The 16,291-nt window shown below is 35.4% G+C and overlaps 1 protein-coding gene across 1 annotated transcript; it reads right to left on the reverse strand.

The window, feature by feature from the left end:
• Positions 1-15,316: 15,316 nt before the first annotated feature.
• Positions 15,317-16,061, reverse strand: LOC128284339 (germin-like protein subfamily 1 member 14). Its single transcript, XM_053022350.1, has 2 exons — positions 15,932-16,061; positions 15,317-15,771 (listed from the first exon to the last, which is right to left on the reverse strand). The coding sequence occupies exons 1-2, from the start codon at positions 16,059-16,061 to the stop codon at positions 15,317-15,319; spliced, it is 585 nt and encodes a 194-aa protein (XP_052878310.1).
• Between the last annotated feature and the right edge of the window lie 230 nt (positions 16,062-16,291).

Genomic DNA, 16,291 nt, shown 5'->3' on the forward strand with positions numbered 1-16,291 from the left:
TCTTTTCATAAAATGGATTACAAATACGCTTTCGCTCGTAGGCCCAGAGTCTTAACCCTATCTAATAACAAAGCTAACTCTCGACCTCTATCTGAACTGTAGCTCATATTGGTGCTCAACGTGCTTGCCCTTTCTACCAGTATCTGTAAATGATCAGCTATCTCTTGAATTTGAATTACAGCTTCACCTATGAAGTAAGCTCTACAGCCAAAGACACCTCCTCCAATGTCTGTGAAGTTGCTCTGATTACCTCGAAAGAAAGATTAGCGAACAAGTAGGCATTCCAGCTTCGCAGCATACTGCCTTAAAATGATATCAAACATCCTCAGTGCTTCTTGAGAGTCTTTAAATTTCTGCCTCCACAGAACATTTCGAATTGCTTGCATGGGTATCTTCCCAGCATAGCTAATCTCCACTTTAAAGGTCTTTAAACGATACGATCTTCTTTAATCTCTTTCTTTCATGCTCATTTGGGTTGTCCCGATCATCAGGGCTTGCATTTCCATTATTTCTGATAAGTACAACATCCTAAAGTACCATAGTAAATTCCAGCTTGTTGTTTGGTAATGGTCCTATAGTAAGTGAGCCTTTCTACCATCATAAGCAAAATTCTTTCCATCCAATTCAATTTTGTAGGTCTTAAACCCTTACCATCCACGAGGTGACTATCTTCATCTGTAATGGTAGAAGTGTCCATCAGTACTCCCCACGCTCACCTTGAATTGTTCATCTATCTTCATGTCAAGCAAATACTGCAATTCCCCATAACTATTGTAGAACAACTGCTTGGCTTCGTTACTCCATTAATCCCACATTTCCTTTAACTCTTGGAGGTTATTTTGCATCACACTAATGAGAGTGTAGTCCCATAATTCTGATGTGTATCCTTCGATGACACTATTTCCTTTTTCTATCTGGGTTTTCTCTGACCAAGCACAAACGAAAGAGTTGTCCTCCACTTTATTAAGATATCCGTTCCCCGTTACAAAACTTTCTAACTCAGAAATCGAACCTTGAATCGACACCTTTTAATGATAAATGACATGCAATGATAGCAAAATAAGAAAAACAAGTCAGTGTCACATATATAAAAAAAATATAATAAATAAGAACTTATAAAGGTAGGCACTAAAGGTCATCATCATACTACCTGGGGCAAGCACTTAAAGTTCACTATATGTAGTTCGGTTCTAAAGAAAAGGTACTTGAACCAGCAGATTCCTTGATCCTCACCAATTATAGGCTCATATGGACCAAGTTCGGTTCAGGGGGACACATTTCCTTATGGCCATGTGGAGATGAAAATCTCACGAAGACATAGGTACGGATGTATCCCGGAAGCAATCCACTAGCCCATGCGAAGGTGAAAACCTCACGAAAGCATAGCTTCTCACTCCCACTTAAGGGTGTGACCACAACGGTCATGCAAATGCAATGTGTGCGTAAACAATAACAAACGTATGCAACTAACACATGTAAAAATGACATATTTTAAAAATTTTCCAAATTTCCGACATTAAGACAGAAAATAATCAATTTTCGGCTTGACTCTCTTATACGTCCCCAGCGGAACTATTTTTTAAAGGGATGTTTTAGAAACGGGGTTTGACTTTTTGAAAAATGAAAATGGGAGTCGCCACCAACCTTTTTAGGTGTGATTGGATCACCTTTATAAAACATTTTGGTCTACGAAATTCAAGAAAATAGGTTCGGGAGTCGGTTACGCACAAGGAAGGATTAGCACCCTCATAATGCCCAAAATTGGTATCGAATTGATTATTTATTGTCCTAATGTCGAAAATTTGAAAAGATTTTAAAATTTGAACAATTTAAAGTTGAAACTTGAGATTCTTTTGTTCTGAAAGTATACAAACATTACATCCAGCATGTTAGGACACGATGTTTTAAATCCTCGTAACTAAAATTATCTCATGATTTTGAAAATTTATTAAAAGGATATTTGGTTATTTAGTCAAACGAAAAATCGCAACCCAGTATGTTAGGGCACTATTTCCCGAATTTCTAAACACCAAACATTGCCTTATTTAAGAAAAACTTTTTCAATTAAATGAAATATATTTTTTTAAAACAATGAATAATATAGAATTTAATAAAAATAGTTTGATATAATACTAAAATTATTAAAAAATAAAATATAAAAGAGAATTAAAAATCAGGGAAATAGGGATTAAATCAAAATAAAAAAAGGTTGAAAACGAAAATGAACAAAGAATAAATAAAAACAAACCGCAGAAAATAAGAATGCAAGAGGGAGAGAAATTTGAGTGAATGCTCTTAAGAATTCTTATTGCTTCCCAAAACTCAAGTGAAGTCAAGTTGTTTTACAATGAGGGGAGAGGCCTCTATTTATAGTTGAGCCTCCCCAAATCCAACGGTACAGATCAATTACATCAACGGTTAAGATTAAAGGATATCTACAAATTAAATCTCCAAGATTACAAAATCATATCTTCTAAGATTGTATATCATATCTAAGATTGCAATCATATCTAAGATTGTATCATATCTAAGATTGCAATCATATCTAAGATTGTATCATATCTAAGATTGTATATCATTGAAGATTATATTTCCATATGAGTCAAACTTGTAGATGGGCCTTAAATCTTTTCAAGTAATGGGTCATTCTGATCAGGCCAAATTATATTTGTAATTCTGGACTGAACTTGGACTTCGTTTTTTTTTTTGGGGGTTTATTATTTTTGGACTTATTTCTGGGCCCGGGCAAAATTGTGTGTCTACATTATGAATGCAAAAATGACCATTAAGTTTGAGGGCACTTTCCCAAATCACGCAAGCGTCGTCCTCCTTGCCCCTAAAAATGGCATTATTTCTGTAGTTCCAAATATTCGGAAGGGTAGTAATGAAGTCCTCGAAAGTTTTTTTTGTCCAAGAGACACATAGAGTCTTCAATCTAATCAATGCAAAACTCATATTTATTAATCAACAATCTATTATCAAAACCACTAGCAATAAGGACATCTTAAGCTTTAGGGTAATCTCTTAAAGCATGAATCACAATTTCATCACCGTCTTTACACCTCGAGCAAACCAGATCAACATTATGTTTAATAGTCGATATCTTAACATTAGTGGAAAGCAATTCATAACTGATCCACCGTGCAAAAAAAAAAATCAGGAAGGGCTCTCATCTTCCAAATGAACTTCTAAAAGAACCAATGCAGGCCAAACCCAATGCCTTTAAGTAGTAACAAGAATATGCCGATTTGGCCGTGTAAAGTCCATGGACATTATGGAACCAAACCATCCTATCATTCATCCTATGAGGTAAAATTGGGATGTTACAAATTCAGCTAGCCATAAAATTGCTGTACAGCTCACGCTCACGATCCATGTTCCAACCACCATAATGTGGTAACCAAAGAGCACAGACACAAAATCGGAAGAGAATCGGTCAAGATATGTAAGGCATTTCCATCAAGACCCTCAAAGCCCAATTTGTGATTGTCAAGCCAAATTCTACAACCATCCCCACATACCAGCCAAGCCCCTTATTAAGAGCTCTTGTAGCCTCCAAAATGCTTGACCAAGTAAAGGAAAGTTTATCAATCTTATTGGGATGGAATAAATCACCTTCAGGAAAATATTTCAAGCTAAGAGCACGGAAGAAAAAAGTGTCCCTATGCGGGATGAGCCTCCATACTTGCCAACCAAATAGGGTGAAGTTAAATAGCCGAAGGTCTCTAAATCCAATTCCACCCATAACTTTTGTAACACCCCGAACCCGAGACCGTTGCCGGTGTCGGACACGAGGGGTTAACAAGCCAAAACCACTTATGGCACCGACCAATTTGACATTCCAGGCAAGCTGGAAAACTGCGTTGCTGTCGCCTTAAAAAGCATATCTCGAGTTTCACAACTCGGAAACTGATTCCGTAAAATTTCCCTGAATTTAGACTCATATATCCATCCATGGATTTATTTCTAGAATTTTTGGTCAGGCCAATTGGTACAGTTTATTAGTTAAAGTCACCCATGTTACAGGGGTCGACTACACTGACCTTCGCACATTACAACTTGAATATCTCTCTGTACAGGGTTTCAATACTGATGCCGTTTGTTTCTAATGAAACTAGACTCAAAAATAAATCTGCACATATTATGCATGACTTCTAATTCATTCTGGATAATTTATGGTAAATTTTCAAAGTCGCAACAGGGGACCCAGAAACCGTTCTGGCCCTGTCTCACGATAACTTTAATATCTCTTAACACGTAATTCCTATGACCGTTTCGTTTCTTCCATATGAAAGTAGACTCATCAAGGTTAATTTACATAATTCTTTCACTATTTAATACCATTCCTACAATTTTGGTGATTTTCACATTCCCGTCACTGCAGCTGGCAGCACCTGTTTTAAGGTAGGTCTTACCTATTTTGTAGTCTCCATGAACCAACTAGTCTTGCCATACATAGGTTCACCTATGATCATTTTAGCCATTCCAATGGCTGATCATGTGACCAACACTCCCATTTCCAATCCATAATCACATCATGAAACCATATATATATACAAATCACAAATGGTCTAAGTTCAGTACTTTACTTCTACGAGCCATTTTCGCATGGCCGTACACATGTACATCACAACACATTTGAACCAACAAGGGTAGTCCTATACATGCCATTTCAAAGTTCAACCAAAATTATATCAAAATGGAGGTTTTGATAGTGTGGATGACTTCGACTTCAATGATCCCGTATCCGATCGCTAACGAACAAAATCTATAAAGCGAGAGCCAAAGCAACGGGTAAGCATTTTTATGCTTAGTAAGTCTCAAGCAATAAAATCAGCTTTAACTAAAGCATTACATTCACATAGCCAAATGAATCATTTCATTAATACACATTCACATAATCATACTTACTTCACACTTCATCATTGTATACTTTCACAAGATATCAACCAATTCAATAGCTGAAAATTCGTTAGTCGATTGAACGAATGTTACTCAAACATATCGACTTTTCCAATGCACATATAAACATACCTTATCCTTTGGGCTTTTCGAGCGTACTAATTAAATTTATTACGAAACCAACGCTCACCTTCAGCCCAAGCTTCTTGAATACAACAGGATATAACCACATGCACGAATGCCTTGGTCTTAGCCGGATAGAACGACTTGCACAAATGCCTTGGGTATTAGCCGGATTTAACAACTTGCACGAATTCCTTGGTCTTAGCCGGATGTAATCACTAGCACAATTGCCTTGGGTCTTAACCGGATATAATTACTAGCATAAATGTCTTGGGACTTAGCCGGATATCATTCAATTGCTCATGCACACACATACATCAATAATCATTACACATCCATGTTTCATTTTCGTTACTAAGGCTCAAACACAAACATATCACTAGCATAATCGCCTTGGGCCTTAGCCCGATATCATTCAAATACTCATACACACATAAATCAATAATCATTATACATCCATATTTCATTTCACATAATTCGAGTAGGGTCATTTCTTGAGGACTTACCTTGGATGTTGTCGAGCGGCTTCAACGGCTATTCGATCACTTTTTCCTTCCCTTTATCGGATTTAGCTCCTTTTTGCTCTTGAGCTTAACGAATACAAGTAGAAGTATTCAATATTTCTATCAATAATGTTTACTAGTAAATGACATTCGCATCTCATATCATCTCACTTTATTATAATTTATCATTCAACCTTTGAACCAAAACGCCATTATATGGCCACATATACATACATCCATATATTTAAGCTCAAGAATTTTAACATAACATCAAGTGCTCAAATTACTCATGTGGCCAATTACACATGGTCATAAATACACAAAATCAAAAATAATTTCAAGGTTTTCACACTATACATGTACTAGGCGAATGTACATGCAAATTTCACAACATTCTTCAACAAATTTCTTCTTTAAACAAACATATTTATCACTTTCGCATAATCAAAATATCATGTGCAAACATATATACACATATAGGTGCATGGCGAATCTCAAGGTGTTCATAACCCTCTAAAACACAAATTTTACCAATCAAGTAACAAGCATAAATCATGCTCATGAATGCATCATGGCGAATACATCACAATCATACCCCATTGAACTTTGGTCATGGTTAAACAAAGAACTCAATGTCTTACTCAAGATTGCTACAAAGAAATTTCAAGAGTAGTCAATCCATCATTGCATGCATCATTAGCAAGCTTCACATTTAGCATGCAATGGCTTTAACACAATATCAACCTTGGCCAAATACCATTTTTCATGGCATAGCAAGGATTTGAACCATGGCTAACATGCACATCAAGTTAGCAACCAAAACAAGCATGAATCTCATGACACAACCTCATACATACCTTAATCTTGATGCAAGTTTAGCCAAATCTCCTTCTAGATCTCTTCTAAACAAAGAAAATGAAGCAAAAATCTCTTCTTCCTCTTAGGAATTTCGGCCAAAGGAAGGAGGGGAAAAGATGAACAATTTTTTTTGTTTTTCTTTCTTAGTCTTTGCTCAAAGAAAGGATGAATGACAACTTTTTTTTTTCTTTCTTTCTCTCTAGCTACGGCACCATGGGGGGGGGCATCTATGCTCATTTTTTTCTTTTTGTTTTCATTTCTTAATTCTTTCTACATAATGCACTAACTAAACATGTTGGAAACATGTCCCCTTGCCCATCATCTAGACATGGCCGGCCACTCATCCAAAATAAATGGAGTATTTGACATGCAACTCCATTTATTTTGCTTCATTCCTTTATTAACCTCTTAAAATTAGCTACATATTTTTAAATCCTTTCGCATGAGTCCTTTTTCTTTCAATTCACAATCAAATTAACTAAATCAAAGAATTCAAAATTCACACATGCATTTTCCCATATTCTAGACAATAAATATTACGTTCGAGCATGTCGGTGACTCGGTTTAGCGGTCCCGAAACCACTTCCCGACTAGGGCCAATTTTGGGATGTCACAACTTTTGATAAAAAAAGATTATCCCAAAGGACCATAGCCCAAAAACATCCCTTCTCTTTGCTTGCCCACCACCAATGATGAATTTTGGAAGTCATCTCCTCCATTATACCCCTAGGAGCAAGGAAAATAGACACAGCGTAAGTAAGTAATGATTGTAGAATAAATTTGATAAAAAATCTCTTCACAAGCAAGAGTTTAGACCAACTGTTAATCTTATTGGAAAAACGATCCAGAATATGCTTAAAAGCTCCCTTTTTTTCTTTCCATTAAACAAAGAAAGCCCAAGATAATAATCCAAATTCACCACCACCTGCAACCCTAGCTTGTTACCAAAAAGTTATTTTTGAACCCTTGGCATATTGGGATCAAACCAAACCATTGAATTAGAAAGGTTAATTTTTTGCTCGAAGACCCTTTCAAAATTGTCTAAGGATCAACCTCCTTATTTTTGTTCTTGACGAAGAGAAACACATCATCAATGTAACAGCTTGGTTTTATCTAAATCGGAACAATCCGAGGTCGTAAAATTATTTTAATATTATTTTTGGTATTTATACCATGTGAATATGTATGTGTGAAAATTTCGTAAAATAATTTTAGCGTTTGAGTGCTTAATTTGATGAAAGGACTAAATCGCGTAAAATGCAAAAGTTACGTTCTAATTGTTTAAGTGTTTAATTGCTATGGTTTATTAAATGTGAAGACCTTATGTTGTGAATAGAACATTGATAGTGGGAATGGACTTAAATGGGCATGTATTTGATGTTTATTAATGTTTTAAACCAAGGTCAAATTGGCAAATTAGTAATTAACTTATGTTTTAATAAAACAAAACATAAAGCCATCTTTATGTTCATATTTTATGGGCATTTATTTGAATGTTTATTAATGTTTGAATTTTGAATACGACTATACGGATGTGTTCAACGATGAAATCGACAAGTGAAACTTCCCGGTTGAACCTTAGGAATAGTTAGGATGCTAATGACATGTCATTAGGTTAATGTATTGGCTTCGGGCCATGATATGGAACTTTGGGTGCGAATAATACCTTGATTTAGCTACGGGCCATGGTATAGGTATTTAGAGAGGAGTTACCTTGATTTGGCTAGATGTAAGTTGATGGTTATAATTTGCTTGTCGCCTTAGATCATGAAATTTTTTGATTAATATGTGTATATATGTATGTTTTCTATTGAATTGTAATGTTAATTCTTGTAATTATATATTGGATCCTAAATGTACCATTGAGCCCTATTACTAAGTGTAGAGTTTGTTTTCTCCGTCCGCAAGTTTAGGTGATTTTTGAAGCCTAGAGATTTGAAGCCAGCATCCAGACTATCATTTCCAACCCAACAAATTTTGTATAAAGTGACTCATTTTGGTCTTTTGGGCATGCACCTAGGAACCTTAGGCTAAAAGTCTCAAAAGTTAAGTTACATATGGTATTATCTTTTGTTAATGATTTGAACTTGTATTGAAATGAATTCTAGTTGGTGTGGGATATATATGAATTGGTTGTATGAAAATGTATATATGTGATTTTAGGTCCCTTTTAACTTGTAAACAAGTTGATTTTGGAAGAAATAGATTGTCACGTTGTGATGATGAACTTCTGACGTCACAATGAAAAAGAAAGCAAGGTTCTTGTGGTGACACCGTTGCTTTGAAGTCATGACAAGCACCAAACAGAGATTTGTGTCGTGACAAGGAACCCCGTGCCATTGTGATGTCAACCCAAAATTTGGGAATCCTTACAATTAGGTTCTTTTTAGACATTGGGTTAACAAAAAAGCTTTCATAAACTTGTTAAGATTCGAAAATGATGATGTATCGTGTTATACACATGTTTTAGTTATATTTGAATGCTTAACAATTTGTAATTTGATCGTAATTGCTTTGACAATGAATGTGACACCTTATAACTCAGACCCGATGATCGAATCAAATATCGGGGTGTTACATCTCTCAAATACTTAGTACATTTCAAGTCTCTCAAATATATAGGACTTTTCGAGACTTGCTAGCATACCAAAGATTGACGAAAATCCCTTCTTGACAACAACTAAAATAACTAAATAGAATATTATAATAATGACTAAAGTAAGTTGGGTTGTTGGAAGATAAGTTTTCAAGTTTTGTTTCAATCTAACATCCTTAATTTAAGAAATTTGGCACACTCGATCCGGTCCGGTGCTTAGGATATGTTTCTCCAGGTGAATTGATATTCATTGAGGGACTTGAATAATCCTACAATATAACACAACCTAAAAATTTGTTTCAATAAATTGATAACTTTCAAGTATGGCAAGTTGCTTTCTTTGATGCAGTGGTGATGAAAGTGGGCATTTCCATTGGCAAATTGCAATGATATCAAATATTTGTCTCAACACCACCGTTAAATGGTAACAAAATTTTAATGGTGAATTTCCACGTTAGTCACGCTAAAATTTGTGTAAACTACCTATTAATCACTCTAAATAGGGGTTTTTCCTATTTTGGTGACTCCAAACTTGTTCACATAAATGCACTGTAAGTCTTCCATTACCATTTATTAGTGAAGTGACCAATTTGATAAATTTCTTTTTTGGGTGACTAAATTAACAAAATAAAAAAATTGGGGTGACCAAATTAGAGGCGAGCCGTATTTAGAGTGACTAACGATATAATTTACTCTAAAATTTTTGACATACAATAACGACACATACAAATATAATAATTTAATTGATTTTAAGGTTTGAGCCTAATTTTGCTTGGGTTGGGGCTAATATTCACGTAAACTTTCCCAACAATAATGGCCCTAAGATTCAAACTCAATCCAAATTCTTAGGGAAAATGTCCAGGGCTATTTTTTCCAACCATTTGTTGGTATAATTTAATTGATGTATATGATATATAAGATTCACCCATGATTTATTAACCAATAAAGATTAATAATTATAAATAATAATGAGTAAAAATTGGTTAATTATAAAATGTATAATTTTTAATAAATAAAAAATTAGTAGAAAAATGGTTAAGTTAATTATGAATATACTATGATGAGTCATAATTCTCGTAATAAAGTATACATAATTTTTTAAAATATTAATTTTTTTAAAAATATAACTTACAAAATGACCTAATATGATAGCTTATAAGAAAGTATTGACATTGAAACCACCACGTGTTATGTTAAGTGGGAGGTTATAACACCAATTTAAAATAATCGCTATCGAGAAAATTAGCAACTATCGAAAGCAAATCTTGATACAAAATGCAAGATAGAAAAAACTTAACATGGAAACATAAGTCATTGCAAGTAGACTAGCAAACTAGAAACCATGCCATAACCATTAGATCAGGCACATTATTAATAAAAACACACATTATTTAGAACAAAACAATCACAACTTCTTATGATTGAAGAAATTTTATTCCCATATATTTAAATGAACCTGTGAAAATAAAATAAAATAAAGAACACACAGATTTTACATGGAAATCTTTTTGGGAAAAAACCCACAGGCAGAGGAGAAGAAAATTCACTATGTCAAATTCAAATGATTATAGGAGGAACAGATTATGTCTATTTATAGGCTTGTAAAGCCACATTCTAGTAAGATTGAAACACCTTATTCCAATCAATATAAAATAGATGCAGTTTAATAAGTTTTAAAAAACCTTATTCTAAAATAAAATAAAAGAAGTGTAGTTCTATATGGATTTTACTTTTATTTTATTTTACCACTGGATTTTATTTAAATAAGGATTCGGGTCATTAATTCTAACAATCTCCACCTTGATACGAATTCTTAATGAACAAGTTCTTCATCGCGAACTCTCAACGAACAAGTTCTTCGCCTCTTCCATAGAACCTTTTAAGGGCTTAACTTCAACAATGAACACCAATCAAGTCTAAGCAATGCTCAAACTTGGTTATAGGAAGTGACTTAGTCATCATATCTGTAGGATTTTCATGAGTACTAATTTTGCTCACAACAATATCACCACGAGCAATAATATCACGTACAAAATGATACCGAACATTAATGTGTTTTGTTCTCTCATGAAACATTTGATCTTTTGTAAGGAAGATTACACTCTAACTGTCACAAAATACTGTATTGATTTGAAGGACTTCATTGAGTTCACTAAAGAGTCCCTTCAACTAAATAGCTTCTTTACAAACCTCGGTAATCACCATATACTCAGCTTTAGTGGTAGACAAAGCAACTGTAGTTTGCAAAGTTGCTTCCCAACTGATTGCGCAACCTCTGATTATAAAGACATAACCTGTGAGAGATCTTCTTCTATCAAGGTCTCCAGCAAAACCAGCATCAACATACCCGATGACTCCATCTCTAGTTCTTCTAAACTGTAAGTAGACATCAGTAGTACCTCGTAAGTATCTTAAAATCCACTGAACTATTTTCAGTGTTCTTTACCGGGATTTGCCATGTATCTTCTAACTGCATTGACTGCATATGATAAATCTAGACGTGAACAAACCATAGCATATATGAGAGATCCCACTACACTAGAGTATGAAACATGTGACATGTACTCAATCTCATCATTTAATTGTGGAGACAAAGCCGATGAAAGTCTGAAATGGGCTGCTAAAGAAGTACTAACAGGCTTAACACTTTGCATATTGAACCTGCAAAGAACTTTCTCAATGTACTCCTTCTGACTTAGGTACAATTTACTTGCTTTTCTATCTCTGAGAATATTTATATCAAGTATCTTCTTTGCTGGTCCCAAATCTTTCATCTCAAATTCTTCAGTTAGTTGGCCTTTGACCTTTCCTATCTCTCATTTATCTTTTGCTTCTATCAACATGTCATAAACATAAAGAAGTAGATATACAAAAGAACCATCATTGTTTTACTTAAAGTAAACACAACTGTCAAAACTACTTCTTTTGAAATCATGAGAAGTCATAAAGGAATCAAACCTCTTGTACCACTGTCTTGGTGATTGTTTCAAACCGCAAAGGGACTTTTTCAGCAAGCAAACATAGTCCTCTTTTTTTGAGACTGTAAAACCCTCTGGTTGTTACATGTAAATGTCTTCCTCAAGTTCTTCATGCAAAAATTCAGTTTTTACATCTAACTGCTCAAGCTCCAAATCATGCATGGCCACAATACCAAGCAAAGCTCGAATTGAACTATACTTCACAACTGGAGAGAACACATCTGTGAAGTCCACTCCTGGAATTTGACTGTAACCCTTTGCAACAAGCCTTGCTTTATATCTGGGTTCTTCAACTCCTGGGGTCCTTTCTTTCTTTTTAAACACCCATTTACAACGAACAACCTTTTTACATTTAGGAAGTTTCACAAGATCTCGTGTTTTGTTTTTGTGGAGTGATTTCATCTCCTCTTGCATAGCAAACATCCACTTTTTTGAGTCTTCACAGCTAACTGCCTCAGAATAATTAGATGGCTCTCGGTTTGCATCTATATCTTCAACCGCATTTAAACCATAAGCAACTAGATCAGCCTCGGGATACTTCTTTGAAGGTTTAATTTCTCTTCTAGTTCTGTTTTTGGCAATAGAGTGTTGTGGTGAAGAAGCAACTCTATTCTCAATTTTTGTACTGGCTTGAGGAGTCGATTCTGTATTAATCTGATGCTCCACCTGCTTTTGATTTTCTTTAATGGAAGAGTCTTTAAGAGTAAGTTAGGTAGCATAGCAGTTTCATAAAAAACGACATCTCTGCTAATCACAACTTTTCTATTTTCAGGACACCATAACTTATGCCCTTTTACATCGACTTTATAACCAAGTAAAACACATTTAATTGATCTCAGTTCCAATTTTCCATTATCAACATGAGCATACATAGGACACCTAAAGATCTTTAAGTCAGGATAATTAGCAGGATTACCAGACCATACCTCTTGTGGAGTCTTCTTCTCAATGGCAACGGATGGAGATCGGTTGATCAAAAAACATGTAGCAGAGGTTGTTTCTGCCCAAAACGACTTCGGTAAGTTGACATTTGACAACATACGTCAAACCTTCTCCATGATCGTTCTGTTCATTCGTTCTGCAATGCCGTTTTGCTGTAGAGTATGACGAATTGTCAAGTGTCTCATGATTCCTTCTGACTTGCACAGTCTATTAAACTCATCAGAATAGAACTCTAAGCCATTGTGTGTGCAGAGGTATTTTATTTTTTTTCCCGTCTATTTTTCAATCATAATTTTTCAAGACTTAAATACGAAAAACACATCGCTTTTCTGCTTCAAGAAGAACACCCAAACTTTTCTGGAAAAATCATCAATAAAAGTTAGCATATAATTAGCTCCACCTCTCGAAGACACTCTGGATGCCCCCACAGATTAGAGTAAATATACTTCAATGTTCCCTTCGTGTTATGGATTCCTCTGGTAAATCAAACTCTCTTTTGCTTCCCAAAAATATAGTGCTCACAGAACTTCAGTTTGCAAATTCCTTGCCTATCAAGAAGCCCTCTTTTGCTCAATTTTGTCATGCCATTCTCACTCATATGCCCTAGGCGCATATGCCAAAGTTTAATAATATCATCATCTAACAAGGAGGAGGAAGCGACAGCTGCATCACCAGTAACAGTAGAACCGTGCAAAACATATAACTTGGTAGTCTTTCTCTGCCCTTTCATCACACAAGGGATCCTTTGGAAATATTTAAAACTCCACTTTTAGTTGTGTATCTGTACCCTTTTGAATCAAGAGTATTCAACGAAATTAAATTTCTCTTCAATTTTAGAACATGTAGTATGTCACTAAGTGTTCTAACAACTCCATCAAATATCTTAACTTTAATTGTTCCAACACCTGCGATTTTACATGAAGCCTTATTTCTCATCAAAACAACACCTTCAGACACTGTTTCGTAAGTTGTAAACCAATCCCGATTGGGACTCATGTGGAAGGTGCAACCTGAATCAAGTATCCACTCCTCGATTACTTTATAATTGTTGGCAAAAGTGACTAGAATTTCCCCATCACTGTAGTCTTCTACAACATCAGCTTCACCAGAATTTTCTAGTTGTTTTCCTTTTTGATTCGCAGCCTCCCTTTTAATCTTGTTCTGCAGCTTATAGCACTCAAATTTAATCTGCCCTTTCTTCTTACAGACGTTACAAGTTTTACCTCTGTTTGAAGACTTCGATTTACCCTTAGATTTACCTCGAAGATTCCATTCCTATGTCCTTCCATGATCATCATCAGCATTCTGATCTTGTCTCACACGAAAAATGAGACCCTTTCCCTGAGAGTCGAGTTTAACCACAAGATGCTTCATTTTATCATATGAGGTCAAAGAATCATAAACCTTATCAATTGTAAGAGACTCGCGGCTATATAAAATCATGTCTCTGACAGTTGAATAAGACGGGGGCAACGAATAAAGTAGAATCAACCCTAGATCTTCCTTATCATACTGAACTTCAATGGCCTCCAAGTTTGAGAGAATTTCTTTAAACACTACTAAGTGTTCATGTACAGACCCACCTTCCTCCAAACGATGAGCATAAAGACTCTGCTTTATATGCAACTTGCTTGTTAGAGTTTTCGACATGCATATTTGTTTCAGCCTCTTCCATAATGCAGTGTCGGTCTTCTCCTTCATCACATCTAGCAAAATTTCATTAGACAAATACAGATGTAATTGTGTTAATGCCTTTCGATCCTTACGCTTCTTCTCTTCATCTGTTAATGTCAAAGGCATCTTATCTATCCCTAGCAGGGCATCTTCTAGATCCATCTGCGCAAGAACTGCTTGCATATTAATCTGCCACAACGCAAATTTGGTGTTGCAATCCAAAAGTAGAATTTTATACTTCAAAGACGCCATTACCGTGATCGAGATGAACTACCCGGAAGCTTGGATACCAATTTGTGAAAATAAAATAAAATAAAATAAAATAAAGAACACACAGATTTTACGTGGAAACCTTTTCGGGAAAAAAATCACGGGCAGAGGAGAAGCAAATTCGCTATGTCGAATTCAAATGATTACAAGAGGAATAGGTTATGTCTATTTATAGGCTTGTAAATCCATATTCTAGTAAGATTGAAACACCTTATTCTAATCAATATAAAATAGATGGAGTTTAATAAGGTTTAAAAAACCTTATTCTAAAATAAAATAAAAGAAGTGTAGTTCTATATGGATTTTACTTATATTTTATTTTACCCCTGTATTTTATTTAAATAAGGATTTGGATCATTTAATTCTAACAGAACTAATTGTTGTCTCACCAAAATTTGGATTGGAGATAGGTAACAATATTCTTGTCCAACTAGAAGGCTTTAGTGAGAACATCAGGATTAATGGGAGGGTTAGAGCCAAATCGCATTTGCAATCGTGATAACTCTGGATTTTGGTCTTTGAGACCAAAGAAATGCAAGCGCTTTGGTATTCCCAATATTGAATTGGAAGTGGATGAGACCGACAGGGAAAACAAACACATCACCAGGGTTTAGGACTTTGGTGATGAGGCGGTTATCTGTGTTGGATGTAACAAAACCGACATAAAGTGTGCCTTTCAAAACCACAAGGATCTTCGTTGCACGAGGGTGCGTGTGAGGAGGGTTTAGGCCACCATATGGAGCATAGTCAATTTGAACTAGAGATATGCCGAGAGTGTTAAGTCCCGGTATTTGTACCACATTGATAGGAGTCACAGTTGATCCAACCGGATTTGAGGTGTTTCTAGGGATATTAAGCCCTGAATAGAAGAAGTCTTCTGCATTGGAAAGCTTTGGGTCAAAGCAGAACTTTCCATTTACAAACACTGCATGAAATAAAGTAAGGTTAGTGAATATCGTGAATCCATGCAAAAGTATGAATTCTAATGAAGAAAATGTTACTTCAGATCAAAAGCTCTAGCGTCTTGCATAATTATGGACTTAAATATACTAGTCAACAAGAAAGTACTGAGAAAAATAGCGTACCACCATTCTTGGTGTCATTGATGGCTACACAAAAATCTTGCAGGGGGCTGGGATTAGAAGTTGAGGCTAATAAGGGACTGAAGGCCAAGATGGCAAAAGCTGCAACGAAAAGTTGAAGTCGTTTGATCATAATTGATGTGCAAGCACGAAATGTATGCTACCAATTGGGAGAGGGGTGGGAAATCCTGCATGGCAAACAGGTCGATATATAGGCATTGAAACAAAAGTACTCGTCCTGATTTGCCTTTCATCAAGTACGTCAAGACTAGGCGTTTGCATTCACAATTAGTTATTTCTTATTAGGAGGTGAATCATTCTTCAACCACTACACTTTCTAGTTCTGTTCTCCTCGTACATCAT

The sequence above is a fragment of the Gossypium arboreum genome, chromosome 11 (genome assembly GCF_025698485.1).
Source record: "Gossypium arboreum isolate Shixiya-1 chromosome 11, ASM2569848v2, whole genome shotgun sequence".
NCBI classification, from domain to species: Eukaryota; Viridiplantae; Streptophyta; class Magnoliopsida; order Malvales; family Malvaceae; genus Gossypium; species Gossypium arboreum.